At 44.7% G+C, this 27,993-nt stretch overlaps 1 protein-coding gene across 1 annotated transcript in view; it reads left to right on the top strand.

Annotated features, from left to right (window-relative positions):
• The window catches only part of KLF7 (KLF transcription factor 7), a 96,409-nt gene that overhangs the window by 29,896 nt on the left and 38,520 nt on the right, over window positions 1–27,993 (top strand). The window contains exon 2 of the mRNA XM_081849276.1: window positions 23,206–23,815. Coding sequence (XP_081705402.1) covers window positions 23,206–23,815 — 610 coding nt within the window. The remainder of the gene's footprint in view (window positions 1–23,205; window positions 23,816–27,993) is intronic.

Raw genomic sequence — 27,993 nt, 5'->3', positions numbered from 1 at the left:
CTTCCGTTTCTCTGTCATTTTTTCAGTCTTAAATTCACCATGCTCCAGTTTTGTCTATATTTGTGATTTCTCCCTCCCTCTCTCTCTCTCTCTCTCTCTCTCTCTCACACACACACACACACACACACAAGCATCCCTGCTTTGCATGGGGTTGGACTAGATGACCCTCGGGGCGTCACTTCCAACTTTAATTTAATCTACAATTGTCTGTTGCCTAGTATATTTATTTCTGCACCACAAAATTCAGGGAAGGTTTTTTGTTTTGTTTATTGGGGGCGATACATTTCATTTTTTTCCATTTCCTCTTTCTTGAGTTTGCAACCTAGTTGCAGCAAGACCATCTTTGGAATACAGTGGTAATTCTGGTTGCAAACGGGATCCGTTCCGGAGGCCTGTTCACAACCTGAAAGGAACGCAACCCGCGTCTGCGCAAGTCGCGATTCACCGCTTCTGCGCATGCGCGTGTTTCATTTTGCGCGTCTGTGCATGCGTGAGTGGCGAAACCCGGAAGTAACCCTTTCCAGTACTTCCGGGTCGCCGCAGGACACAACCTGAAAAAACATATTATGAAGCAAACGCAACACGGGGAATGACTGTAATGTTTGATTTGAATGCATGCTTGATTTATAAAGGAGATAACTCCAACTTTAAGTCTTGCACGATAGAGGTATTCACAAGTGGTGCATTCCACACACAAAAGATGTTCTTGGCCACAACCTCACCATACATTTTAGAGCGCTGTGATGCCCCTTTAAGCAGTTGTGACTTCCATCAAAGAATTCTGGGAGCTGTGGTTTGTTAAGCGTGCTGTGAGTTCTTAGGAGACCCCTCTTTCCCACACAGAATTGGAATTGTCAGAGTAGTTTAACAGCAAATCCTTTGTCCCAGGGAACTCTGGGAATTGTAGCTTTGTGCAGGGAATAGGGGTCTCCTAACAGCTCTAAACACCCTTAGCAAAGATTTGCTCCCAGAATTATTTGGGGAAAGCCATGGCAGTTAAAAATGGGGTCCTAGTGCTTTTAAATGTATGAATGTGGCCCTTGTCACTAATTATTATCATTATTATTATTAATAATAATAATACCGCACCCATCTGGCTGGGTTTCCCAGCTACTCTGGGAGGCTCTCAACCGAATATTAAAAACACAATACAATATTAAACATTAAAAAAAAATCCTTGCACATAAACTGTAGGAATGGCATAAAAGGTAAAGGGACCCCTGACCATTAGGTCCAGTCGTGGCCGACTCTGGGGTTGCGGCGCTCATTTCGCTTTATTGGCTGAGGGAACCAGCGTACAGCTTCCAGGTCATGTGGCCAGCATGACTAAGCTGCTTCTGGCGAACCAGAGCAGTGCACGGAAACGCTGTTTACCTTCCCGCCGGAGCAGTACCTATTTATCTACTTGCACTGCGTGCTTTCGAACTGCTAGGTTGGCAGGAGCAGGGACCGAGCAATGGGAGCTCACCCCGTTGCGGAGATTCGAACCGCCAACCTTCTGATCAGCAAGTCCTAGGCTCTGTGGTTTAACCCACAGCGCCACCCACGTCCCTAAGGAATGGCATTACTGAGCCTTTAAAAACACCACAAGGCATGGTTATCTATAGAAAAACTATTAGAACGGATGGAACAAACTTGATTCTTTATGCTCCGACCATCTGGAACCGTCTAAAGCAGCTCTGTCAGCCTGGTGGCCTCCAGACATTTTGGACTACCACTCTCTCAGAGGCCTCAGACAGCATGCCCATCTGTTGTAGTCCAAAACATCTGGAGGGCGCCAGGTTGGTTTGGTTCCTCTGGTCTAGGTCTAGGTCCAGTTCTTCAGGAATTCCCTATAGACATTGCTCTGTATGAGAAATGACCTCTCTGCGGGAGCTACCGGTCAGACGTGACGATCCCGGCAGCGGTCAGGCCATCGCTAACTCCAACTGCAGCACTTAATGGGGAAATATAAACCGAGAGAGTGCTGAAAGCAAATGAGCTGCTCACATGACTTAACAACACCCCTTCCCTAATCCACACTGATTTCCATTTAATATCTGGCGGGAGGAGCAGAGAGCCTAAGGGGATTGTAAATAACTATAACACCAGCCAGCTGCTAATGACCAGAAAGGGATATCCAAGCTGGATGTGAAACGCAGTGTGAATAATTGTCTTTAGAAGTTTGACTGCACAGTTTTCTGTTGAGCTTACTACAGTGAAGACGCCTGGCCAGTCGGACGAGGGGCTTTTGGTCCTCCGTCTCTGCACATTTCAAATTTGCTGCGAGTGGGGAAAGAGCCAGGCTTCAAGTTTTGGAGGTTTTGGAGGCTGGTTAAAAGGGATAGCAGTATAATTAGTAGAGTTGGTGTAAGGGAATCCTGAATCCAGTGAATGCTACAGGGAGCGCTGCATTTTTAAAAAAAAATATTTTAAATATATTTGTATAATTCTCAGCATAAGATGGGACTGTCACGCAGTCTGGAGATTGTCCGTTTGCTGAAGACAGAAAATCAGAACAGTGCTGTCCTTCAGCATGGAGGTAAATGCCATAAAAATATGCCTATTATTATTATTATTATTATTATTAACCACCCTGCACCCCCCGGTCCCAGGGAAGCTTACAACAATTAAGACACAGTATTAAAAATAGTTTAAAACAACTTAAAATTTCAGAAATAGGGTGGGTCCTAAAAAAAAGGCACCTCAGGTGTCAGAAGCACAGAGATGCCTTAACATCTGATGCCCGAGGCAACACTGTCTCAACTGCCTAATGTTAGGGCTTCTTCTGTTTATGATTCTTAGGCTACTTGGAACTCTATGTGTGGAAGGGCACTGAACCAGACATTAATAAAATAAAAAGGAAATCCTTTTAAACATTTCATAAGCTATACTGCTCTACTGTAACTCCATGTACAAATGTATAATTCCATGCAAAGTCAGGGACCTACATTACAACATAGCTTTCAAACATTGTATAAACCTTTAAAAGACACAACATTGTCATTTCTGTTTAGTTCCCTGTAATCCAGAAATGCAGACTGTATTTCATTATAATCCCTTTATCTTATTTCCTCCATTCATTTTCCTGCCTGCTCAGCAACCTGAGCGCAGCCGCACATAAACTCCTGGGGTATTTTTATCCTTCCTTCCATACCTGAAATAGCATTCTCCTTCCAAGCGAAAAGGCTTGCCACAACGAGGGCTCTCTGGAAGCTTGTCAGAGAACCCACACTGGAAAACTCTCCTGAAATGGCACCCTTAAATTGGAACTCATAGTCTATTCATACAAAAAGGAACCTTATTAAAACCAACAGCCTCTTTTCCAATAGGGAATCACAATCTGGCTGTGCTGCAACGTATGTGTAAGTTTTGCCTTGCTCTTTCCATACGACTGGCAATTACAGTGGTGCCTCGCAAGGCGAAAAGAATCCGTTCCGCGATTCTCTTCGTCTAGCGGTTTTTTCGTCTTGCGAAGCAAGCCCATTGACGGCTTAGCGGCTTAGCGCTATTAGCGGTCTAGCGGCTTTTAGCAATCAGCTGTTAAGCGGCTTATCAGCGGATCAGCTGTTAAGCGGCTTAGCAGCTTAGGAAAAGGGGGGGGGAGCGGAAAAAAACCCGCAGGAACTTGCAAGATTTTTTCGTCTTGCGAAGCAACCCCATAGAGAAATTCGTTTAGTGAAGCGCCTCCAAAACGGAAAACCCTTTCGTCTAGCGGGTTTTCCGTCTTGCGAGGCGTTCGTCTTGCAGGGCACCACTGTAGCAGTTATGAATAAGCCTCTCTCTAAGCCAGAGGTTTCCAAACTTTTTGGGTCTACGGCTCCCTTGACCAACTACGTTCTTTCTGCAGCACCCCTGTGGGGCTCAGGAGCTCAGTTATATAACCCCTTGCCTGCAGAGCCGGCAACCCCTCACCCTATTCTGAGCACCCTCCTTGGTGAAGTGTTCCCTCGGCCTCCTCTCTTCTCTCCTCTCCTTGGGAGTCCTCTGGGCAGCTTCAGCTGCTGCCCCGGTCTCTGAGCTGCTCCCCCCACCGCCCCAAAGAGAGGTGCCTCTTCACACTGCCCCACAGAGGCCTGGGAAGCACCCCCTGGCCAGCCCCAGAGGCACCAATCCCTGCGGAGCTTGTAGCCAGGGCTGCTGCAACAAACAGCTGTGCAAGCCTTGGGGAGGCAGAGATGCAAGAGACCGGAAGGAAGAGGGACAGAGGTCAGTGTCGCCAGCAGCATCCCTGAGCATCATTCAAGGCACCCTGGTTGAAAACCACTACTCTAAGCAATCAAAATAGAGCCTTAATAGAGCCTATAAAGAATGCAGTGGGGTTTTTCTTTTTATAATCCATTGATACCCGAGGCAAGATTTTGAAGACTGCTGGTCACTGTAGGAGAGCAACTTAAACATCTTCTTTTGCCTTCCTTTCCGTGCGTAACAAATCTAAATCTAAATCGGATGTTTGTATTTTCATAATTTCATATTGTGCAATAACAAATAACTTTCTCTAAACAATGAATGTTTGGCTCGTTAGATGCTGCAAAGTCATTTGGTCTAAACAACTTTCTATCGGTTGATGGTTTCAGCAACTGTGGGTATATTGCCAACAAAGCTCTGGGGGCAGTAAATATTTCCAGCTCCATCTTTTACATCAACTCAGAAATAAGTTCCACTGAATTCATTGGGTACTCCTAGGTCTGTGGTTATAGGGCTGTTGTAGCCTAAATCTGCAGTTATTTTAGGTGATCACAAGCAATCCTGTTTATAATTCACATCTTCGGTACTTGATTCTTTAAGTTATTTTATGTATCAAAAGAGTTTGCTCCCAATTTCTAAATTAGGGTTACACTATAACTCTCTCTCTTTCTCTTTGTATGTGTTACTTAATCAGTAGTACTTTTTTGCTACTTATTTTCTGGCCATACATGCTACATCAATTGTAGCTGAGATTTCATGTTAAAAGTATCTGCTGTAAAAATGCTTACTCATAAGTTCATGTCAGAGAAGATGCCAGAAATCAGTGTTTGTGAGCAAAAGTTGCATATTTTGGTCTGTTGAAGCAATGATCTACTCCAAGGAGGCTGAGCTGGAATTCTAGCTGCAGACTGATTGTTCTTCTCAAGATCTAGGATCTGGCCACTTAATCCTTTGGAGTGTGCAGGGCACATACACAACACACATGCATTCTAAATTTATTTCAATTTTTATTTATTTATTATCTTTGCTTCTGTACTTGAAGGAAAAGATTTTCCAGGACTTGTTCAACCTTCCACCAGCTATTCAAAAGTACATTTGCAGGGGGCGTTTGACAAGCAGAGCATATATTGGCGGCGAGGTGAAGAAACAGAGTTGTGCAACCTCTTGCCTGTTACAGTTACTATGGATGCTCTCCTCCTTCCCTGTGGCCTTGTAGATTCTAGCTTCATTTCCTGGAATCTAATTGCCCTGGACCAGCAATAGATGTTTCTCCCCCTCTGGGGAATGCATCTACCATTAGAGATTGCTGTACTTCAGCACCCTGGGTCTGATGGCATGCACATGCTTCCTTCCAACTGGTGTTTATCTGCACCGTTTTCCTAAGCCTTTAAATGTGTATTTCTAATAATTAAGGAAACGTTTATGAGGTGGGAGGTTGGCTGGAGAGAGGTAGCCTTGCTTTATGGTCTTGCACTAATAGTGTGTGGCAGAGCTTGTAATGAGAGACCCTCTGGTGAGCAGCTTTGATTCAGCTGTTGAATTTTGTGTTTTGTGTTTGATTTTATGGGCTTTTATGGGACCAGATGCTCAAAATGCCATAAACTGACACAGCTTCTCAGACTTCAGTGGCCCTTTCTCGTAAATCTGGGTGGTTATTGGTTTGTTGTTGTTGTTTTGAGGGGGGGGGGTTGCTTCTGACTGAACAGTTTGGAAGCACCTGCTATGAAATTGGGGTGGGGCAAGAAGCTGCATAAAGGCACCAGAGAAAGTTGCTGAACAGCACAATCACACAAGATACTGTGTGATAGCAGGCAAGATGCAGGAGACTTTATTTTTTTAAAAAGGGGGGTGCAACTATCTCATCTTGTGTACTATATGCTGTATTGAGAAAGTGTACAGTGGTGCCCCGCAAGACGAACGCCTCGCAAGACGGAAAACCCGCTAGACGAAAGGGTTTTCCGTTTTGGAGGCGCTTCGCAAAACGAATTTCCCTATGGGCTTGCTTTGCAAGACGAAAATGCCTTGCAAGTTCCTGTGGGTTTTTTTTCCTCCCCCACTTTTTTCTAAGCTGCTAAGCCGCTTATCTGCTTATCCGCTAAGGCGCTAAAAGCCACTAAAAGCCGCTAAGCCGCTAATAGCGCTAAGCCGCTAAGCCATCAATGGGCTTGCTTCGCAAGACGAAAAAACCGCTAGACGAAGAGACTCGCGGAACGGATTAATTTCGTCTTGCGAGGCACCACTGTATCTGCTTTAATCTCTAATCCCCCAGTATGAGTCAATATTTAAATTGTAGGCAAAATCTTACTGAGAGTGAAGTCGTAGTCTCATTGCTACTTATGTTTCATTTTTTAAAAAAATAATATTTATTAGAATTTCAAAAAAGTTACAAGAATAAAAAAGAAAAGAAAAAGAAGGAAAAAATACAAAACACAAAAAAGTAAAAAAACAATTAAAAACAAATCAACCTTTCCATATCCTGACTTTCATTTACTTGTTTCCCTGACCTCCTCGCACCTCCCTTTTTTGTATTCTAGTTCAATTAGTTATTTCAGCAAATCCTTTCCATTTTTTCTTTTATCTTAATAATTTATCCTAATATATTATAACTTTACATTCTCACCTGTTAACAATCCATCTTTAAATACTCCTTTATAACATTACTGCTAAAACCACATAGCTTCATTCCAACATCCTTCTAACATTAAGATAAAAGAAAAAATGGAAAGGATTCATTGCTACTTATGTTTCAGTGGGGGAATAAAAAAGGCAGGCAGGCAATCAGTAGCCTAGAATACAGGTAGTTCAGAATACAGCAGCTGGATTAATAACCAGGACTGGGTGTTATGATCATAACACAGTAGTGCTGCACCAATTGGGTTTTGAGACAGTGCCTTTTAAACCACCTTGCTTTGACTTTAATGCCCTTTATGGCTTTGGCATGCCTGAAGTGCCCCAGTCAAAGGCGACTATGGGGTGCAGCGCTCATCTCCACTTTCAGGCCGAGGGAGCTGGCATTTGTCCACAGACATCTTTTCCGGGTCAGCATAACTAAACCACATCTGGTGCACCGTGACAGAAGCCACAGCACATGAAAACACCATTTTACCTTCCCACTGCAGCAGTACCTATTTATCTACTTGCACTGGTATGCTTTTGAACTGCTAGGTTGGCATTAGCTGGGACAGAGCAACAGGAGCTCACCCCATTGCGGGGATTCGAACCGCTGACCTTCTGATTAGCAAGTCCAAGAGGTTCAGTGGTTTAGACCACAGTGCCACCCGCATCCCTGGCTACCCATATGTTAAGCTCTTCATAAGGGATCTGCAGGTGCCCCCATTATCCATGCCAGGGACGGGGCCTTCTCAGTGGGGGCACCCGGCTAATGGAATGCCCTCCCCAGAGAGGTCCACTGAGTGCCTACTTCATTTTTAACAATGGGAAATGAGTTTTTGAATATGTGTTCAGGACTCTTAGGCTTAATCTTTGCTCTTCTGATGGTCACCACTTGGCTTTAAATGATAAAATGGTTACTGTTTCCTGCTAAGTGGGGATCAGCCTGAGTGAATCGGGAGAGGAGGTTACTGTGGGAGTGTCTGTTTATGTAAACAGGGATTGTTGCTGCAGAATAAATATTCTGAATAAGCCACCTTGAAATAACCTTGAGTATGCCAGGTGGTGGGTACAAATTGTCCAAGCTATTAACACTTTCATTTCATGGTTTTTAATTTCTAAAGACTGACCAGGGTAACAGATATAGATTTCTTCCTTTCTTATCATTCTCTCTCCCTACCCCCAGCAGGATATGTGTTTTTCTGGCAGGATTCTTCTCCCTTTGGATATTTCTGCATTTCTCATGCTGCTCATAAAGTGTCACCATTTTAAGTGATCCTCTATATAACTAAGCTTCAACTTGCCGATATTGGCTGTTTGGAGTCTTTCCTAGTCTCTGACTCCTGCTTTCTTATTTGTTCATCCTTGGGTTTCTTTCATATTAACTTCCAGTGTGTCAGGCAAAATTTCTCTGATGAAACAGTTTCTGTAGAGACAATTATTTCTAACCCCCAACCCCTCAGGCAAATTCTTAGTGATAGGGGGTGGGGTGGAGGCAGAGAGAGATGCACTTTTTTCTCTACTTCAAGCTCAGCAAAGCTTATAAAGTGGTTTTCCTTCTTTTCTCTATAATACAGTATTGATTTTAGCTAGGCTTTCAGGCAGTAGGTGTATTTCCCTTTAGTTTAAATGCTTGTGCAGTTTTAAAATGCATTTTCCATTTACCTTTAAAACAAAGCATGTTGGGTTAAAATGCGCAGTCCTTTTATAAGAGTTCAGGTGTCCAGTTTTGCTCCTCTGTGCATGCTTTCTCTGAGAACTTCCGGCTTTGAATTCCTTTAGGGCTCCTCCGAACATTCAGAAAAAGTGCATGGATGGTACAGTTCTCCCAGCCGCATTCTGAAATGGAACGGTTCTGTGAGGACTGTACCACGTGCTTTCTCTACACTTCCGAACTGGAATTTAGTCAAGCATCAAGGTTAACACATGATTATAACAAGATCTGATTCCGTGCCCTTGAGAAACTCCTCAAGGAGGCAGTTAGTGAGTGCTTTCTGCCGCTGGAATGTGGATAAACATGCCCTTACGGGAACAGGAGAGGCTTCTTGTTGAGGTGAGCAGAACAACAGTAGCAGAATGGTGTGAGAGAGAATGTTCAAGGTATTTTATTTTAAAAGCTGCTGGTCATGACCTTGCTTGGCAGATTACTCTACCTGAGAAGCTGCGCTAATAACAAAATTGTGGATAAAACTTTTTCATATGACTGTCTGCCTATTCATAGCTTTCTTCAGTCAAGGACAAGGACCAAAGTTTTTGGTGGCTTTTTAAAGTTTTGAGTATGGGACAGAATGAACTAAAAACAAAGGCCTTTAATTTCAGTGTTGCTAAGCCCTTGCTGAAACAGTTGACCTGGCAGTTAAGATGCATTCGGCATGGACCGTGAGAAGCAGTAGCCATCATGAAAATATATATACAGTGGTGCCCCGCAAGACGTATGCTTCGCAAGACGGAAAACTCGCTAGACGAGTTTTCCGTTTTGGAGGTGCTTCGCAAAACGAATTTCCTATGGGCTTGCTTCGCAAGACGAAAATGTCTTGCGAGTTCCTGCGGGTTTTTCCCCCTTTCCCCCCCTTTTTCTAAGCCGCTAAGCCGCTTATCCGCTAAGCCACTAAAAGTCACTAAACCGCTAATAGCGCTAATCTGCTAAGCCGCTAATAGGGTTGCTTCGCAAGACGAAAAAACCGCTAGACGAAGAGACTCGCGGAACGGATTCTTTTCGTCTTGCGAGGCACCACTGTATTGAGGCAATTTTCACAATGGTTGTCCTGCAGGATATTCCTTGAGGGCCAGTTCAGACATTCAGCTGCAGCTGGACTCCTCTGAAATTAAAACACACATGTGACTAGCTGATCTGCTCATACACAGAAGCTTGTTTTGTGGCCTAAGAGAGAGGCCATGTTTGTAAAGCTTTCCTCGCAGCTGCTTTGAGCCGATTCTTACTTATCTCAGGTGTGCCCAGGCAAATAATTTTACAAGCCTGGTTTAAGCAGAGGGTGCAAACAAAAGCCATGGGAGACAACTTAAAATTAACATAATTTTCATCATGCTTGAGATACCTAAAATAATATTGAGGCTTCAAATCTGAAAAGGCCCTGCCTGCTGGTTCCCTTTTAAGACTTCATTGGTAGATTAAAGCAGGTTTTGTCAATGCCTGTGTGGAAGATGCTCTCGGAGACATTGCAAATGGAGGCGCCGTGTTATCTACCTCCATAATTAATGACTCTGTGGCATTTCTCATAAGAGCAAATGTTCATGCTGTTATTCATTGGCCTAAGTGTTTTCCTTAGTCAAATTATTAGCTCTGGAAATAAAAAGCAGAGACTGGGGACGGAGAAAGGGGAAAAGAGAGCATTTATTTTATGCATTCAGACTCTAATTTGGGTGGGCAGGTGCAAAGGCTTCTGAGTGTTTACCTTTTTTAATAGGTTGTTATGATGCTTTTTAATTCAGATATATGTTCAAGTCATTCTCCGTTCATTCTAGGTTCATTCGTTCCTCCCCACTGGTTAACTCAGTAGGAATACCATCAGATCTCTCCACGTTTCTTGTATTTGCTTTACTACTTGTAGAGTCCAGTAGGTAGGAACTGTAGACTGAGAATGGTGGAAACTCTGGACTTGGTCCTCCACCGTTCCTTGTTGTGGGAACATCTGGGCTTGACACTGGAAGGATCAAAAATGATGTTGTATCGAGCCTTTATTGTGGTATTTTGAAGTCATAGAATCATAGAATCATAGAGTTGGAAGAGACCACAAGGGCCATCGAGTCCAACCCCCTGCCAAGCAGGAAACACCATCAGAGCACTCCTGACATATGGTTGTCAAGCCTCTGCTTAAAGACCTCCAAAGAAGGAGACTCCACCACACTCCTTGGCAGCAAATTCCACAGTCGAACAGCTCTTACTGTCAGGAAGTTCTTCCTCATGTTTAGGTGGAATCTTCTTTCTTGTAGTTTGGAGCCATTGCTCCGTGTCCGCTTCTCTGGAGCAGCAGAAAACAACCTTTCTCCCTCCTCTATGTGACATCCTTTTATATATTTGAACATGGCTATCATATCACCCCTTAACCTCCTCTTCTCCAGGCTAAACATGCCCAGCTCCCTTAGCCGTTCTTCATAAGGCATCGTTTCCAGGCCTTTGACCATTTTGGTTGCCCTCCTCTGGACCCGTTCCAGTTTGTCAGTGTCCTTCTTGAACTGTGGTGCCCAGAACTGGACACAGTACTCCAGGTGAGGTCTGACCAGAGCAGAATACAGTGGCACTATTACTTCCCTTGATCTAGATGCTATACTCCTATTGATGCAGCCCAGAATTGCATTGGCTTTTTTAGCTGCCGCGTCACACTGTTGGCTCATGTCAAGTTTGTGGTCAACCAAGACTCCTAGATCCTTTTCACATGTACTGCTCTCAAGCCAGGTGTCACCCATCTTGTATTTGTGCCTCTCATTTTTTTTGCCCAAGTGCAATACTTTACATTTCTCCCTGTTAAAATTCATCTTGTTTGTTTTGGCCCAGTTCTCTAATCTGTCAAGGTCGTTTTGAAGTGTGATCCTGTCCTCTGGGGTGTTAGCCACCCCTCCCAGTTTGGTGTCATCTGCAAATTTGATCAGGATGCCCTTGAGTTCATCATCCATGTCGTTGATAAAGATGTTGAATAAGACCGGGCCCAAGACAGAACCCTGTGGCACCCCACTAGTCACTCTTCTCCAGGATGACGAGGAACCATTGATGAGCACCCTTTGGGTTCGGTCAGACAGCCAGTTACAAATCCACTGCAGAGGTGTGGCATGAGAGAGGTCTTGAGAAATGGAAAAGGACTGAAAAGCAGGAGATCTGGGTTGATTCTGAGCACCAGCAGCTTCTGAATCTTCCTACTGATGTTGGGGATCTGAGACATGTTTCCTTTCCCTTTCCTGACAAGGTTAACATGGCTGGCTATGACTGAAGTACGTATTGGCACATGCTAGTTCCTCAAAAGACACATTGAGTGAATTTGGAGTACACATTTTGCAGCTGTCCAAGGTACTCAACTGCCTGAATGTGAAGGAAAACAGCCTCACAGCTCCATTCATATACAGTCGTACCTTGGAAGTCGAACAGCCTAGTTATCGAAACGTTTTGGCTCCCGAACGATCGAAACCCAGAAGTGAGTGTTCCAGTTTTCGAACGTTCTTTTGGAAGCTGAACATCCGATGGGGCTTCCATGGCTTCCGATTGGCTGCAGGAACTCCCTGCAGCCAATCATAAGCCGCACTTCAGTTTTCGAACTTTTTGGAAGTCAAATGGACTTCCAGAACGGATTCCGTTCAATTTCCAAGGCACGACTGTATAATATAGATACTTTTCTTTTGTTCCTTAGTAACTTTAAGAATGAATACATGCAATGGAAGAATGTGCTGTAATTGACACAGTTCTAGTGAAATGCACAGATGTATTTGATTGGAATGTGGTGAATCCAATGCAGTTTTCCCCAACACTGGGACGCCAAATAGCCCCAGCTTGCTTGGCCAGGGATGATGGGAGATGTAGCTGAATAACCTATGGGAATCCAAGTCTGGGGAAATTGCGTGAAGGGGCTGCTATGCTAGGACCCAGGAATGTTTTTTTCTTTGCAGAAGACCTTGCTAGCAAAAGGATATCTAGAGGCAGGGCCAGGCAGCATGCCTGATCCTGGCAGTGTGGGCTAGGAGCACAGCCCTGCTCCTCAGTACTCCTCTGATGCCCCTTTCATACCTGTGCACAAACAGCTGCTTTTACAGAAGCTTCCATGCAACCAGAATACCCAGTTATGTTGGCATCCAGGCACTGAGGAAGTCGATGCACAAACAATGGTTTGTGCTGCCTGTCGGTCAGTCTCTCCCTTTCCCTCTCTCCCCTTGCAGATGGCCACACTGACACATGGGTACCCCTAGATCAGGGCCGATTGCGGGCTGTGTGCCAGGAGCTGTGCCCTTAGGGCAGAGCTTTCCAGACCGTGTCACGACATGTTAGTGTGTCGGCTGCAGTGTGTAGGTGTGTCGTGCAAACGCTCCCTCCGCTCCTCTCAGGGCTGGAAAAGGGTTAGTTTAACCTCCGGTTTGCTAAATTACTGCGCCACTGAATTACTGCGTCACGAAATGGTGCATGTCTAAATAGTGTGTCATCAACATGAATGCCTGGAGGCAGTTGGAGGATGGATGGCGGCTAACAGATTGAGGTTGAATCCTGACAAGACAGAAGTACTGTTTTGGGGGAAGAGGGGGCGGGCGGGTGTGGGGGATTCCCTGGTCCTGAATGGGGTTAACTGTGCCCCTGAAGGACCAGGTGCGCAGCCTGGGAGTCATTCTGGACTCACAGCTGTCCATGGAGGTGCAGGTTAATTCTGTGTCCAGGGCGGCTATCTACCAGCTCCATCTGGTACACAGGCTAAGACCCTACCTGCTTGCAGACTGTCTCGCCAGAGTGGTGCATGCTCTAGTTATCTCCCGCTTGGACTACTGCAATGCGCTGTATGTGGAGCTACCTTTGAAGGTGACTTGGAAACTACAACCAATCCAGAATGCAGCAGCTAGACTGGTGACTGGGAGTGGCCGCCGAGACCACATAACACCGGTCCTGAGAGATCTGCATTGGCTCCCAGTACGTTTCCGAGCACAATTCAAAGTGTTGGTGCTGACCTTTAAAGCCCTAAACGGCCTTGGTCCTGTATACCCGAAGGAGCGTCTCCACCCCCATTGTTCAGCCTGAGATCCAGTGCCGAGAGCCTTCTGGAGGTTCCCTCATTGTGAGAAGCGAGGTTACACGCAATCAAACAGAGGGCCTTCTCGGTAGTGGCACCCACCCTGTGGAACGTCCTCCCATCAGATGTCAAGGAAATAAGCAGCTATCCTATCTGTAAAAGACATCTGAAGGCAGCCCTGTTCAGGGAAGTTTTTAATATTTAATGCTGTACTGTTTTTAACATTTGATTAGGAGCCGCCCAGAGTGGCTGGGGAGACTCAGCCAAATGGGCAGGGTATAAATAAATTATTATTATTATTATTATTATTATTATTATTATTATTATTATTATTTTATTAAGCTCTGCCTTAAGGCATCGCTGCCCCTTCCTGCCCCTAACACATGACTTTGCGGTTCAGGCATGTCATTTGAATGGGGTGTGCAGATGTAAAGCATACAGTAAAATTGGGCATCCTCTGCAGTATGTAGGAATTTCATAGGAAATGGTTGGGGATTTCTCATAAAATGGACTGAGGATTTCTCAACCAACCAACTGATGAAGTGGGTTTTCCCTGTAGAAAGTTTGATTCATTCTTATGCAGCATCCAAAAAGGGTTGACATTGGAAACTGTGTCTACAGTATAACGTGGGCATTTCCCGTAACAGATCTGGGGCACTTTTGCCCATTGCAAATCACAAATGTGTTTCCTGTGTGTACACTCTATTGCACATCATAAAGCATGAGCCAACAGGTCACCCACGTTTACAAGGCCAAATCTGCATAACAGGATTTCAACAGGTGCCGGCATGAACAAGGATCCAGCCACGTACAGTTGTGTCCTTCTCTCCCCCCCCCCTTTTTCTTTTTGTCACTTTACTGAGATATTTAGGTGTGGCCAAAGCCCAGTCATTTATAATTTCACAGTTTTCAGGATGCTGATGCGAAAGTAAGCAATCATTTCAACAGAGCCGTATACTCTAAATTCAGCCTTTTAGATTTATGCTTAGAGGTTTTTTTAACTTTGTATTTCTGCTAAGAGTTCAGCTCTTTACTGGATCACTGTGGACATAATTGGAGAACGTGCATGATGTGAAGAAGAATTTGAATTAGCAATCACTAATAGTTTAAACTATCTGATGCCTTCCTAAGGAATCACATTTGGCCACAGAAAAACATTGCTTAGTTTCCTTGACCTCATCTGCTAACTTGTGTTTTCATCTCACCTTCTTCCTGTCTGCATAGTCTCTTTGTCTTTTGAAGTTTTGATCTTTCAGTTTTCCCTGAAACATTCCCAATTTAGGGATATGTGTGTGTCATATATACTTCTTAAAGGAATTCAGTGCTCTTTTTAATTGCTTCCGTACTCCCAAACCTTAGGGAATCGTGTTTTTCAGACATTCTCTTGTAACCTCAAGAGCTAGAATGTAACTTTTTTTTTTAAATGAAAGCTGAGGTTCTTTTCTAATTGCCTGCCTGGTGCCTGGGGCATTAATAAAAACAGCAGATATTGCAATAGAAGTGATAATATTGCAGGAGTGATTCCTAGGGCTTTTTATTATGCTTCTTAGTGCTCATGTGGTCTCTGCCTTCAACATCCACAAGGGTAAGGAAAATCTCTCATTGGCTTCCTAAAAGCTGCAATTGAAAGTTATCACCCGGGATTTTTGCAGTGATCGGTGTGACAGTCACATGAAGCGCATGGCTGTCTGGCTTTCCTTTAAACATTTTGCCCTTGTGCGTTTCACTTGAAGGCCACCTCCCATTCAGCGAAGAGCACCGATAACCGCTTGAAAATGGGATATAAAACACGCACAATTGGTTTGCACCATTTAAATTTCTTTAACTATAATAATTTAATAATAATAATAATTTATTATTTATACCCCGCCCAACTGGCTGGGTTTCCCCAGCCACTCTGGACAGCTCCCAACAGAATATTAAAAACACAATAAAACATCAAACAGTAAATTTTTCCCTAAAGAGCTTGCTAAAAACATTAGGGGCCAGATTCCAACTAAGGTCTCCCGCTAGTGGAATGGGACTTGCCACCCTCCTTGCCTTTTTTTCTGGGGGGACGCAGGGGGTCGCATACCCCTAAACATTTTGTGAATCTAAGTTTGGCCTCATTGAGGGGCAGTATTTCAATATGAGGAGGAAAATGAGAGTACCCCTAAACATGCAGGGGGCGGAGAGGAGAGGTTGTTCTGTTAGACAAGCAGAAATCCTTGCTCTGCTATAACGTTTGTTTTAGTGCAATACAGTCATAGCTCGGGATAAATGTGCTTCAAGTTAAGTATTTTCGGGTTGTGCTCTGCAGCGACCCGGAAGTAATGGAGTGCGTTACTTCCGGGGTTTGCCGCATGCGCATGCACAGACGGTCAAAATGATGTCACACGCATGTGCGGAAGTGGCGAAACGTGACCCGCGCAGACGCGGGTTGCGTTCACTTCAGGATACGAACAGGGCTCTGGAACAGATCCCATTCGCATCCCGAGGTACCACTGTACTAAATTCCTTGCTAGGTGTGTACCCAAGATGTGCTAAGCATGCTGCAAAAATGGATGGATGTGGAATGGGTGGATGTGACCAGCATCTGTTTCTAGACATCATGTGTATCATACTAATAAACTTACAAGGAGACAGTGAGTCCTTATGGATCCCTATAAATAGTACTCTTCAATGCAGGCCGAAGTTTACAGCTGCTTATATGTGTCTAGACTACCTGTGTTTTTTCCTTCGGTTTGGGCTCCATAAGAAAGATTTAAGAGAGTGCTTTTATTGTTGCTGGTTTTAAGCAGCAGTTGAGGCCTGATGTGAAACTGGCACCCCCCGCCCCCCCAAAAAGGGCCAATGTGTTACCATCTTTGGATTGCTTCTTTGCATGAGGCCATGAAAAGCTCCTCCTGCTGCTCTCAACCATGAATCTTCCTCCCCTCCCCCTGTAATAGGAAACTCAGGTGGTTGACTGGAGATAAAAATGATTGGCAATACTGAATGGGGCTGCTGGGAAACGAGAGAGGAAGCGTAAGAATGCTCGGATGAACCTTGAGTTATGCAGAAGTAAAAACAGCAACACATTTCTTTAAAACCTGAAGGGGTTCCAAAGAAAAGTCCAGTTTAGATTAAGCATGCTGAGCCCATGAAAAGTCAAATCACACCAACCCTGCCCATTGGCAGTCTGGCTGGGGGGCTGAAGTTCAACACCTTGTTCCCCACCACCACCAGTTCCCCACCCCTGTCTTAGACTTCACCCCCTATCGATCACACTCCATCCCCTGCTCTGTGAAGTTCCACCCCAGCCATCTCAGGATCTGAGCCTCCGAAGACCTGGCCTACATTTTTTGGGGGGGTGGAGGCAGAAGAAGCTAAGGCTGGTAAAATCAAAGATAGTGAGCTTTAACTTCTGGGAAGAGGGGGCATTGGGGGAGGGTTCTCACCCATGCCCCAGAATGGTAGTTCCCACAGAGAGATAGGATCTCATAGAATCATAGAGTTGGAAGAGACCACAAGGGCCATCGAGTCCAATCCCCTGCCAAGCAGGAAACACCATCAGAGCACTCCTGACATATGGTTGTCAAGCCTCTGCTTAAAGACCTCCAAAGAAGGAGACTCCACCACACTCCTTGGCAGCAAATTCCACTGTCGAACAGCTCTTACTGTCAGGAAGTTCTTCCTCATGTTTAGGTGGAATCTTCTTTCTTGTAGTTTGGAACCATTGCTCCGTGTCCGCTTCTCTGGAGCAGCAGAAAACAACCTTTCTCCCTCCTCTATGTGACATCCTTTTATATATTTGAACATGGCTATCATATCACCCCTTAACCTCCTCTTCTCCAGGCTAAACATGCCCAGCTCCCTTAGCCGTTCCTCATAAGGCATCGTTTCCAGGCCTTTGACCATTTTGGTTGCCCTCCTCTGGACCCGTTCCAGTTTGTCAGTGTCCTTCTTGAACTGTGGTGCCCAGAACTGGTCACAGTACTCCAGGTGAGGCCTGACCAGAGCAGAATACAGTGGCACTATTACTTCCCTTCCCTATTACTTCTCTACCCACCCCCCGCAAGCTGGAACAATCAGGCGCCTACTTCTCATTTCTCTTTAAGGAACCGCATTCTTCTTCAAACCCTGTCCATCACGTCCTGCAGTGACTCTGGCAACGAATAACATCTATCAACTTCTCTTTATCTTGTAGCAGCTGTGCCACGTCATTTATCTTTAGGTGTCTTTTGCTCTGTATCAATCTTCACAGTGCAAATCTGTCTCCTCTTTTAGCTTGCTGCGTGCTAGTGTAAAGTGGAGCTATGGTTTGGATTTTGGTTTTTTACTAGAGGCTGTAGGTGTTCCTTCCCCACCATCTAACGGGTCTTTGGTATGATGCACCAGTGATACAGTGGTACCTCGGGTTACAGACGCTTCAGGTTACAGACTCCGCTAACCCAGAAATAGTACCTCGGGTTAAGAACTTGGCTTCAGGATGAGAACAGAAATCGCATGGCGGCAGTGGGAGGCCCCATTAGCTAAAGTGGTACCTCAGGTTAATAACAGTTTCAGGTTAAGAATGGACCTCCAGAATGAATTAAGTTCTTAACCCGAGGTACTACTGTATTCGCCAAGGCTCAAGTTGGATTTAGTGTACAGTGAAAATAGTACCTGTTCTTAACCTGAGGTACCACTTTAGCTAATGGGACCTCCCGCTGTGCCGCCGCCGCACAATTTCTATTCTCATCCTGAAGCAAAGTTCTTAACCTGAGGTACTATTTCTGGGTTAGCAGAGTCTGTAACCTGAAGCGTATGTAACCTGAAGCGTCTGTAACCCGAGGTACCACTGTATTTTTAAGTAAGGCTTTTGTTTTGAAGCACTGAGCCGCAAAACCTTCTCCAAAAATATGGCTAATCTCTTAACTATCTTTGGTGTTGCCACTGCCAGCAATTCCAAGTAGATTGCAGAAATTGGTGTAATAGAGATCTGCGAGAAAATTGACAGGGAACTTTGTGCCATTCCAGGTTACTTTGTGCAGATCACTGGCATACATTAGTGCTTTCGAGCCCATTCCAGACACAGTGAATATCTGTTAGGCAAAACTTATCCTTGTATTCCATCACCAGGACTTCTCTGTTTTCTGAGAACTGCTATGTTGGTTCTAGTATCTAGCACGGAATATACCGTATTTTTCACTCTATAACACGCACCCGACCATAACACGCAAGTAGTTTTTAGAGGAGGAAAATCCATAGGCATGCCACCTGTAGGCATTCCCTCCATAATATGCACAGACATTTCCCCTTACTTTCTAGGAGGAAAAAAGTGAGTGTTATGGTGCAAAAAATACGGTACATTACCTGAGAATATCAGCAGCTTCCCTACTCATAACAGGCTTATAGCTTTGGTGGTTATGGCCTGTAACACTAGCAAGTTTCCTAGGAAAATGGGATTTGGAAAATTTTCCTATACAAATTAGGATACTTTGCATTGGAAAACTTTCTGGTGCCCAAGAGTGCTTTAATTCGCTGTGTTCGGTTTACATGTACAGTGGTACCTCAGGTTACATGCACTTCAGGTTACATACACTTCAGGTTACAGACTCCGCTAACCCAGAAATAGTGCTTCAGGTTAAGAACTTTGCTTCAGGATGAGAACAGAAATCAGGCTCTGGCGGCGTGGCGGCAGCAGGAGGCCCCATTAGCTAAAGTGGTGCTTCAGGTTAAGAACAGTTTCAGGTTAAGAATGGACCTCCGGAACGAATTAAGTACTTAACCCGAGGTACCACTGTATTTAGCGAGCAGAGCTAGAATGTTGAAGCTTGTCTAATGTTATAGTTGCAGTTGGCATGCATTCATTGTGACTAATGAATTTACGAAATAAAATGTTCCATGAAAAAACAAATAAAGCACGTTTTTGCAAGTAATGTTTTCTGGGGGGAAAATAATCACTCCACATTGCTAACTAGCACACGCCAAAAGGTGGGCCTCTTGAACAGCGCAGTGAAATGCAACAGAAAAAGCCAAGTGGGTACGAGTAGAATTGGACAGATGAGTCTTAATGCATTTCTGAATGTTTTGTGCAATGAAAGTTTCTACGGCAGAATAGAAACTTTATAGTGCAGAATATGGCAGCAAGGCTGCTCAAGGAGGTGACTAACACTTGTCCTGAAAGAGCTTCACTGGCTGCCAGTATGCTGCTGGATCTTGTGTGTGTGTGCTTGTCATTTTTTTGTATACTAATAATAGCATGAAGCAATGTAAACACCAAATAATGAATAGCAATCACCAGGAATAAAGCAAAATACAGTCATTTTACACACACCTCAGAAAATAATAGCAGCATGTTAAATTAAATCGCCAAGCCAAAAAGATGCATGAGTCCCACAGGGTCTGGGTAAGATAGTGCGTCAGGTTTAAGGTCTTCCACCTAGCAGTTCAAAAGCACGTCAAAGTGCAAGTAGATAAATAGGTACCACTCCAGCGGGAAGGGAAACAGCGTTTCCGTGTGCTGCTTAGTCATTCTGGCCACATGACCCAGAAGCTGTCTGCGGACAAACTCCAGCTCCCTCGACCTATAGAGCGAGATGAGTGTGCATCCCCAGAGTCGTTCGCGACTGGACTTAACTGTCAGGGGTCCCTTTACCTTTACCTATTAGCATATTTGGGACTCTGAACCAGATTACCTTCAGGGAGGCCTTACATTTTTTTATTCCCCTGTGTGGTCACTTCTGCCCTTGCAAGAGGCCCTCTTAGTAGTTCTGTTTTCTCCAAAGTTCACCTTACGTCTACTAAGAGCAGGGTCTTTCGTGTGGTAGCACCTGCCTTTGAGAATGTGCTTCCAATGAACAGCAGAACAGGCACCTTCCATCCTGGCATTTACGCTCACCTGTTCACTCAAGGCTTTCATTGCGGGGTGATCCATCTATGTTGATACAGTAATTTGATACTCCAATTTGCAACGTATTTGAATTTGTTTTATGGATGCAATTTTTACTGTTTTATGGTGTTCACCACCATGGTGGTTGACGATAATTTTTGCAAAAAGATAAATAATAAAACAACAGCACCTTCTTCTCATTCTCCATTTGGGGGCCAGGGTGGCGGTGTTATGCCAACAAATTTGTTTTATAACATAAGCTTGGCAACCGGAGATCTTGTTTTTGTGTGTGTTTTTTTACTTGTGATGTCGGACTGAGAAGGAAGAAGGTTATGTAAGGTATTTGATGTTTTCCGGAGCAGCAAAATTGCATGTGAAGAAAGAATCTCTGTAATGCATGAAAAAGCGTCAACTTGTAGCAAAGAGCAGGCGGATGAGAATTGGGGTTCAAAGGAGGACGGCCCTTCCTCATTTTGTTTTGCAAATATTTTATCTTTAGTTCTTCTCTAATGGCACAGACGAAGTGTTAAAGACAGAAGAATCCTGTGAACTGGAAGGCTAAAGATAACAATGCATATTTGGCTTCATATAATTAATTTGCAGATGACCATTGGGAATGTGGCAGGCAGGTTGTGCTGCTTTCACAACAGCCTTGCAGCACAACCCCACACAGGTTTACCCAGAATTTTGTCTTGCTGTGTTCAGCGGGTTTCAGTCACTAGTAAGTGTGCAGCCTAATTCAATAGCAGCTTCTCCCCAACGGTGGACAAGCCACAGGGAAAAAATACTGATATATGAACTTCGAAATCATAGCAATCAATGTGCAACAAATTGTTTCTTTCGTTCCCACCTCCACTTGATTAGCATTGTGCTTTAAAACGTAAGCAACCCCTTTAATTTTTTTTTTTAATGGATACTTTCTGTATCCTGAAAATAGAGCCATATATCGCTTAGCCTTATCAGAACCTTGTCTAGCCATGGTGTGTTTTGGGGTTTTGTTCCTGTTGTTGAAAGCTGTATCTTTTTCACTTTGTCCTCTTTTTTTCCCCTCTCCGCCCGTCCAACCTTTTGAGTTCTCTCCCCCGTTTTTTATTTTTTGAGGGAGATGGCCTTGAGGAGGTGGTTTTGTTTCCAAGGCAGAAGGCAAGGCTTGACCAGCTGGTATCTTGAACTGACACAGGTGCAAAGACCACGGGGGGGGGGGGGATACAAGAATAATTATAGGTTTCTGAAGCATCAGGCCTTGCCTCAAAGGGGGCTTGCGGAGAACTGTTCTTTATGGAAAATTAATGACAAGGCTCGAAGTCTGTCAGGACCACTATGGTTGTCATAAGAGGAGTAATGCCTTAAAGGGACAGCTCCCCCCCTTGCCCTCTCCACAGGAAGTTTGGAGCCCGAATCCAGCATTTTAATGTCCAGGCAGTGGAGATTTCTAATGACTGGCGTTAGACATAGCAGCCTCCACGCTTGCTAACCTGGGGATTACATGCTCTTAAGAGTTTTCTGTGCAGCAGAGAGTAAACTGAGGCCAGGAAGAGAGAGGGGGGGGCAAATATTTCAGCCCTGTGATAGAAAGAAGGAACATCCTAATACAGTAAGCCCTCAACTTACACAGAGGCAACGTATCAGGGATAGCGCCTAAAGCCAAAATCAAGTGTAGTCAAACCGTATTGAGTGCAATGGCGGGTGGGATTGCCAAAGACTTTTTTCTCCTGCGCTCAGTCCCCCCTTTTAAATTTGGTTTTGTTTTGTTTGTTTGCCAGGCATGTAAAGCTGAATGCACACAAGTTAAATGTGCACCAGTTGCGTAGAATACTTACTGAATTCTACCTGGGGGGTGGGGGTGGGGGTGGGGGTGGGGAGTGGACCTTACACTGGTTTGTATGTTATACCAACTCTTGTTCTCTGGGTGTTTTCCCTTGACTACTCAGCATTGTGTGGAAAGGCTAAAATGTAAAAGGCTGGCCTATATAAATGGACTGTTACAGCACTTTCGATATCCCACTTTTCTGTCCCGGTGGCCTGGCATTTACACCAACAGCTAGCGGTTCCGAGCAGAGCCTCAAGGAGCTTTCCCCGCTGGTTCCTCTTGCCCTGCTGAAAGGAGCTATGAGCCACTGGGCCGAAAGTAATTTGGTTTGCACTGTAGAGGAGCACTTTCTGTGCCTTCCACCCCACAAAAACTAAAGCTTCCCCTGTTTGGCACAGAGGTATTTGTGCCAGGACCCCAGAGAAGATGCAACTGCAGCCTGCGAATAGTCTGCTTGTGTGCTAAGCAAACCTTTCAGATGGATTGGGGAGGGGAAGGAATTTGACTGATTGTGGAGCAGCCTCCTAGCGTTGGGGGTTGGTTCACAAGTGGTTGCTCTTGGGGTTGCTAGGCAACTGGAAAGGGCCTCTGCTGTCCTCCTCCCAGAATGGAGGAGAAGTGGCACTTGTAGCTGTTATTCTGTGGGGAAATTCATAGAATTGTGGAATTGGAAGGGATCTTGAGGGTCATCGTGTCCAACTCTCTGCAAAGCAGGAATCTCTTACCCAACATGGGTCTTTGAACCAACCACCCTGATATGAAAAGTCTTGTGCTATACCGACTGAGCTATAGCACAGCAGATAATGTATTTCTCCTTTCTTTTCTTATGACTGTTTTGGCCTATCCATATGTTTCCGCTAATTAGGGAAGGGATGGGGCAGCTGTGGCCCTCCAGATATTTCTGAGCTACACTTCTCATCATTCCCATTGGCCTTGCCAATGATGGGAATCGAGCGGTACCTGGAGGGCCATGCGTTCCCTACCCCTGTGTCTGTCTTCTGTTTCTCGGCAGTGTTGGCAACTGCTGGATTGGGTGATCTAATGACGTCTTCCTTCTCTGTCTGCAGACATGCCTTGAGCTGGAACGCTACCTTCAGACGGAGCCCAGGAAGATATCGGAGAGCTTTGGTGATGAGTTGGACTGTTTCCTCCACACTGCCTCCGCTCAGGACACAGAAGACACCATCCAGCAGCTGGACCCCCTCTTGTTACCTGTAGACATGAGTCCTTGCGACAAGAATTCCAACATGGACGTTATCGTTTCGCGGGACAAACTCTTGTCCGAGACTTGCCTCAGCTTGCAGCCTACCAGCTCCTCCACAGAGGGCTATACTGCCGTTAACCAGGCCCAACTCAACGCAGTGACCTCACTAACGCCTCCCTCCTCCCCTGAGCTCAGTCGCCATCTTGTAAAAACCTCACAGACTGTCTCCGCGGTGGATGGCACAGTTACGCTGAAGTTAGTTGCAAAGAAGACCGCCCTCAGCTCTATAAAAGTCGGTGTGGTAGCACCGGCCAGCACAACAAAGTGTGCGCTCAGTGACAGCGAGCAAGGAGGGACGGGGGCAGATGCTTTGCCGGAAAACAAGAAGAGGGTTCATCGCTGTCAGTTTAATGGGTGCCGGAAGGTTTATACAAAGAGCTCACACTTAAAAGCGCACCAGAGGACTCACACAGGTACTTACGTTGGATGCTTGGGTCTCGTGCTTGCTTGTTTGTTTGTTTGTTTGTTACGTTCAGAGTTGGAAGTCCCTAGATGAGAGTTGTCTATTGGAAGATGGTTTGGAGCAATGTGTTCCATGTGTTTCTGAAGTGCGGGGTGGGAATTTGCTATCTGAGTATGACCTTGCTTGCGTGGAAGACCCCTGAAAGAGTCTCAGGTTTCCCTGCATTTGGCACACGTTTCAGAATTCCCCCAAAACACTGGGGATGCAAAGCCTGTGTTCACATGTAATGCTATGCCACATATTCTAGTTTACTGTGAGCAAGCAGCATTTGCAAGACACGATCTTCAAGCGAACAGAGCAACCAGGGCTTTAACCATGATCGTGAGTTTTTAGGTAATGGAAAGCCAAGGTTTGCTGGTTTGTTCACCCCACTCATGCCAGGGGAGGAGCAAAGTGAGAGCATGTTGGGAGCACATTGTTTGTGAAATCTGGATTACTGTTACATGCAAACACAGCCAATGGGGTGCACAGGTCATTGGATGTGAAAATCTTTTTGCTATTTGTTTGAAGCATCTAGCTTTGCATATCTTGGTCACAGAAAGCACCTCCAAGTATAGCATATATTCTCTCCGTGAATGATGCGGATTAATGTAGCAGGATTAATGCACTGTCAATGCTGTTAGCTCAAGGGGGTGAGTGAATTGGCTTTATTTCACACCTGGTTTATGAGTCTGGCAGTTCTTTGATGGAATGAGTTGAGGACAGAAGAGTGGGCTGGATTCTAATCAGTTTAGCTTTGTGTTGGTCGCATGCATTTCAAGTGGTGAAGTCTGTGAACTAATAGGATTCTGTAAAAAACCTTGAGGGAAACGGCTTTAGTCCTATCATCAAAAGAAATGTAAACTTCGAAAGACCTCCACCCTGGTTCCCATCCCACAAACAGTTGATATTTGGACAGCAGACTGAGCAAACACACAGGTCACAGACTTCCCCACTCTGCTGAGACATACTGTATTTCTGTTTAAACTATAGTGATTATTTATAAAGGTGCAAATATGTTCTTAGGCTGGTAGTTGAAATGACACTTCTCAGTGTGCTTAGAAATGTCACTTGTGCCAGGATCAAGGAATTTTTCTGGGTGGTGGTGTTTCTACACCTTTGAGCTGGGGCTTCCTCTCAGTATCTTAAGAGTACTTTAAAAAAAAAGTTTCAAATAATTGTAAAGAAACACCCCAAAACTTGAGATGTTCCCTAGGAATAATTTTGTGCTGTTGATTTTGCATCATCATCATTTACCATGCCATCACACTTGTAAAACACCACCTCCTTAATTCTTTCCAGAGTAATCTTGCAAGGTCATTGCTTCTTCCCATGTTCAGATGTGGCAGCTGACATAGAGTGTTTTGCCCAAGGCCACAGATACCTATGGCTGACCACAAGTTTGAATCCAGGTGTCCCAGTCAGGGTTTATTTTTTTGTCTAGCAAACTGTATCCTCTTCATGTAGAGCTTTTCACTGTAGAAATGATTTTAGACATTCAAGGAGGCCCACGGTATAAACTTCTAGCTGAACTCTACAGTCTTAAAAAAATTCCTTCCAGTAGCACAGTCTTAGTATGCACAATGTGGATTGCAAAAGTCCTTGTGTCAGAATTTCTCAGCGGAAAAAGGAAGAAAATAACAAATTGAAATGAGTGAGCTTTTAAACAGGCAGTTCTCCATAAGCTCTTTCCCCTCTAAATATTCGGATTACATGAGTTGAGCTATCCCATCTTCTTTCTCTACACTCTCTCTACTCTCAGAACATTTCTCAAAATAATTATTCTGCAATTGATTAATGTCTCTGCTCTCTTTCTCAGCTTTGCTCATGAGGATGATACAGTTCCATGACTGCTGTGCTATTTTTTGCTTCTAAAGGAACTGCTGAGTCAGTTTCCTCAATTTTGCTGTTGAACATGCAGTCTTTGATGATAATGCCACCATGCCATTAACATGTCTTTATAAAAGAGAGTTCCTAGAGATAGGTTTCCACCCTTATAAAGATAAATTTCCTGGGCTTGTAGAAATTAATATTATGCAGAGGATTCTCAAAGACTGAACTATTCGTTGTGCTGTAGAGTTTCTGCATTGTAGTGGCTTAAAATCACCTCTTTGTTCAAGGACCAAGGTGCTGGGCAAACTGTGGGTTCCGTTCCAGCAGCACACCAAACCATGGTTTGCTCTAATAATAATTTAAAATCCAAACTATTAGCAAAATGATGCTCATAACTATGTTTTGTCAGTTTGGACATCACACCAAAGTGCTCATCATGGAGCTGGGAGTTGATGGCATGATGGGAGTTGTAGTCCAACAGCATCTGAGGGCTAGAGGTTCCTCAGCCCTGGTCTAGATGACTGATCTAGATGGACCGATGGGCTGAATCCATAAAAGGCAGCTTCCTTTGTTCTAAACCTAAAGTGAAGTGCTCTGAACTCCCTAAAGTGCTATATGATCCATGTTTGGTATTAGTGCTTCTCATGCCACTGGAGGTAATAATTTCAGTTTACTCATAAGTTGTAGATGAGCCCTGTTATCCGATTGTGGAACACTTTGGTCCATCAGCGTAGGCTGATATTTGAATGGTCTGGTGTGAGAAGAGCAAGGGGGTTGGGTTTCATGGACATTTGGTGAGTCTAGTTTTCAAACCTGATACTGGTGAGATCGAGACTTCCTGGCAGCAGTCAACTAGCAGCGGAAAGCTGTGTTGTGTTCTAGGTCATCGGGAGGCAGCCTTCAGACATGCAGGACTAGAACTTCTTTGAACAAAAGGTGAAACCAGGTGTAAAAAATGGCTTCAGGGAGTGGACACACCCTTGAATTAAGGTTCTGGCATGATTCCTACTGAGCTTGTACTCAGAAGTAGAACTAGTATTTAGTTTCAGAACTGAACTCCGTCTTTCCTGGCCCTGTTCTAAGCTTTGTTCATTTCATTTAGTGAGGGGAGATGCTTTTTGTAGCTTTCAGTTGGGAATTTCCCTTGCCATTCAAATGCAAATCACCCAGATATCTACCAGTGAATCCCAATCTACCTTCTGACTCCCCCAGCTCTGGGCCACACCTTTTAGCCTTGAACAAATTCATCGGAAAGAGAAAGAAGGTCAGAGGCTATGTGCAGGATATAGCCCTCCTATACGTGTTGTCCCTGACACCTTCACATGCTAGATACATAGAATGAAGCACCCTCTCACCTCGCTTGTGTAGTTACATTTCTGGACCTGATCACTATTGCAAATGAGATACTGGGCTGGGTGGGCCCAGAGGTCTGACCCAGAACAGCTGTGCTTATGTTTACATGACTTGCCTTTCTCAATCTGCACCGTCTGATCCCTCTCGACAATAAAGCTAGCATTACTTATGCAAGAAGAGAGCTAAATTGCCTCCAAAACCAAAATAGGAAGTATTAAAGGGGTGTGGTTTGGAAATTTTGGGGTGTATTGTCAGGATCCCAAGCACACGTACCCAAGATTACAGCCACGGAGCAGTTATTTTGCTGGGTCCTTTGTCTTTCCACGCAGCCGTAGCTTCTTGGAACCATCATCAGCGTAATACACTGTCAATTGTGAACATGCTTGGCAGTGCCAATGGCTGCCAGCCACTTGGCTCAGTTGACAGCTGAACTGAAGGTCTGAAAAGATTGTGAGATATTATTTTTCCCTTTGGCTGCTGGTAGCGCTCTCATGTGCAAGAGAAGAGGAGGCTCTGTGTGGCTTAATTGCTCCGCATCTCTACAATAAAACGGAAAGACAAAGGCTTGAACATAAGTGGATGGGTTTCTTCTGCCATGCAGTGTCTCAAGCAATCATCTTGCAAACTCTGGTGGACAGATGAGATTTGCTGTAGGGCGGCCTTGGGGGTGACCACAGAATGCACCCTTGATTTTGCCTGTGAAGATCCATATGCATTCCACTGACTGCAAAGTTGAAAGCAAAGCACAAAACACCTGGTCCCTTGCTGTCGAGGGGACTGACGCAGGCAGAAGGAGAGGGGAGAGGACAGAGAGAAGGGAGGGTTTTCCCACTTGATTTGATTTATTATATTTCTGTGCTGCTTTTCATTCAAATGAACCTCAAAGCGGCTTACTGACAGCAAAGAATGATAACCCAATGGAACACAGTAAAACATCACAAATACAGCTTAAACCATATAGAA

The sequence above is a fragment of the Podarcis erhardii genome, assembly GCF_964252035.2.
Source record: "Podarcis erhardii genome assembly, chromosome: 1".
In the NCBI taxonomy this organism is placed as follows: Eukaryota; Metazoa; Chordata; class Lepidosauria; order Squamata; family Lacertidae; genus Podarcis; species Podarcis erhardii.
Note: the sequence above shows the minus strand (reverse complement) of the source record. Positions and strands in the feature narration are given on the sequence as shown.